This window comes from Myotis brandtii, unplaced genomic scaffold, assembly GCF_000412655.1.
Source record: "Myotis brandtii unplaced genomic scaffold, ASM41265v1 scaffold9511, whole genome shotgun sequence".
Lineage (NCBI taxonomy): Eukaryota > Metazoa > Chordata > Mammalia > Chiroptera > Vespertilionidae > Myotis > Myotis brandtii.
In genome coordinates, this window is record NW_005371927.1 from 1 (window position 1) to 2,197 (window position 2,197).

The 2,197-nt window shown below is 64.5% G+C and overlaps 1 protein-coding gene across 2 annotated transcripts in view; it reads right to left on the reverse strand.

The window, feature by feature from the left end:
• Positions 1 to 7: 7 nt before the first annotated feature.
• The window catches only part of LOC106724736 (ficolin-2-like), a 19,636-nt gene continuing 17,446 nt past the window's right edge, over positions 8 to 2,197 (reverse strand). The window contains exons 1-3 of one of the 2 annotated variants that reach the window (XM_014533157.1): positions 1,093 to 1,605; positions 892 to 1,002; positions 8 to 366 (exon numbers count right to left, since the gene is read on the reverse strand). In XM_014533157.1, the coding sequence (XP_014388643.1) occupies positions 212 to 366; positions 892 to 1,002; positions 1,093 to 1,414 (588 nt within the window). In that variant the 5' untranslated portion in view covers positions 1,415 to 1,605 and the 3' untranslated portion in view covers positions 8 to 211. Of the gene's footprint in view, positions 367 to 891; positions 1,003 to 1,092; positions 1,606 to 2,197 lie in introns of those variants that run through there. The other variant, XM_014533158.1, reaches the window with a different exon arrangement.

Genomic DNA, 2,197 nt, shown 5'->3' on the forward strand with positions numbered 1-2,197 from the left:
GGTTAGGATTAGGGTTAGGGATAGGGTTAGGTTTAGGGTTAAGTTTTGGGTTATGGATGCGGATAGGGTTAGTGTTAGGGTTTGGGATATAGAAAGGTTTATGTACAAGGTTACTGTTAGGTTTAGGGATTAGGATGGATTTAGGAATAAGGACAGGGTTATGGTTAGTGTTTAGGATAAGGATAGGTTTATGTTTACCATTAGGTTATGGTTAGGAATTTTCCCATGTGACACCCGGGAAGTGCCCCGCCTCTCTCCCTGCCCAAGGGTTGGGGGTCCTGCCCGGACCCTCCATGCTCTTTGCTGAAATACCTTTGGGCCCGGGGGGTCCCGCATTTCCACGGACTCCTGATGGGCCTGGATCTCCTGCAAATTCAAACATGTCAGTGAGCAAACTCTGGGGACCCTGGCCCTTCAGGCCCCAAGGTTTGTCCCTGGGGAACCAGAGGGAGGGGACACGGACCCCAGCCCTCCTAGTCCCCGCTGTCCAGTCAGAGACCAGGACCTGCGACCAGGGGCCTTCCCAGGGGACCAGGCCTGAGCCCAGCTCTGCCCTCGTCCAGGGACCCTCGGCGTTTCCATTGGCTGTGACTGCCGGGCCAACTGTGGTTGCCCCTGGAGACAGGCCCCCCGGGCTCAGCTGGGACCAGGGAGGGCAGGGAGGACAGTCCAGCCGGGTCCCCCGCAGCGGGTACGTCATCACCAGGAGCCGTGCTGGCCGCCCACACAGGCCCGGCAGCTCTGTGGTGGCCCGAGACCAGCTCCCTCCCACGGGGACCCACACCCCAGTGGACCAAGCCCCAGGCCCCTCCTGAGACCTGCTGGGGGCCCTGCCTTGTCGGGTCTCACTGGGCAGGGACGAGGCCCAGCCCCCCTCCTCGAGGAACTCACCTTTCCTGCCCTCGGCGCCTGCCTCTCCCTTGGGCCCCGTGGCCCCGGGCAGCCCTGGGCAGCCCCGGAGGATGGTGAGCTTGTCGGCCTCCAGCCCCAGCACCTTCACTTCTGCAGAGAAGCGCGGGTGACCATCAGGGTGAGGACCTGGGCCGCTGCCCCCCCTCGTCCCCCTCCCGAGGGACCTGCCACCGTGGGTACCCGGCCTGGCAGATGGCTGTGCCTGGGCCTCCTTCCTCAGCTGGAGGGCCAGCCTGGAGGGGAGGCGTCCCTCCTCTGCTGAGCCTGTGGTCGGTCCTCCCCCAGGTGATGGGCCCGGCCTCGGGGTCCACCTGCACCCGGGAACCCCGCTCCTCAGGCTGTGTGTCCTCGGGGAGTCACTCAGCCCCTCTGGGCTCTGTGCCCGGCTGCAGAGTGAGAGCAGAGGGAGGCTTTGGGGGGTCAGAGTGGCCGATGCAAATGTGTGAGACCTTAGGAAGAGCTCCCCCCACTGCGGCCCGTCCAGTGAGTGCAGCCTCCGCATCTGTGAGACAGCGGGGGGCGGGGGCAGTGCCGCGTGTCACCCCCATTCCTCGGGCACGTGGCCTGGGAATCCCGGGCTGGAGGGTGCGGAGGGTGGGGGTCCCTGTGATCCGAGGACACACAGCAGCCCCCGCAGAACTGGAGCCAGAGATGGACCTGCCTCTCAGAGTTCAAGTGCGTCCATCACAAATAAAAAGCCTCTAGGGAGGGTGTTGTGACCAGAAACCCTCCCAGGTCCTAGCCTCTCCCACAGCCAGAGACTCCGGAGGGAGGGGGTGGCACCCGCTTGAGAGCTCCTGAGCCAGGGAAGGAGGTCAGGGTTCGTGGGGACCCTGGGACCCTTGCCCTCTTGCTATGACACCTCAGGGAGCAGTGGGGCCGCCTGTCCCCCGAGGCTCAAGGCTCCCAGCGCTGGGTGCGACCTTGCACTGACCCTGGCTGGGGGAGGGGGCGCTCTCCAGCCTCCCCCCCTCACACCACCTGTGCCCCTCGTGGGAAGACCCCGAGGCAGGTGCCCCTGCAGAGGGTGGTTAAGCCTCAGTCTGAAGAAGAATGTTCTGGAAGGACCCGGCAGGAGGCTCGCAGTGGTCCATGCCCAGGCTCTTGGCTCTGGGACCTTGGTCAGGCCAGCCCACCTAGTGCCTGGCTCACCTGGACAGTTGTCGGCCGTGGAGGCTGCAGTGCCCAGGAGGGCGAGGGCCAGGACCACGGTTCTCATGGCAGCGGCTGTCCAGTGTGGCGACATCCCGGGTTCCGCTGGCAAGACAATCACACCTTTTATTGC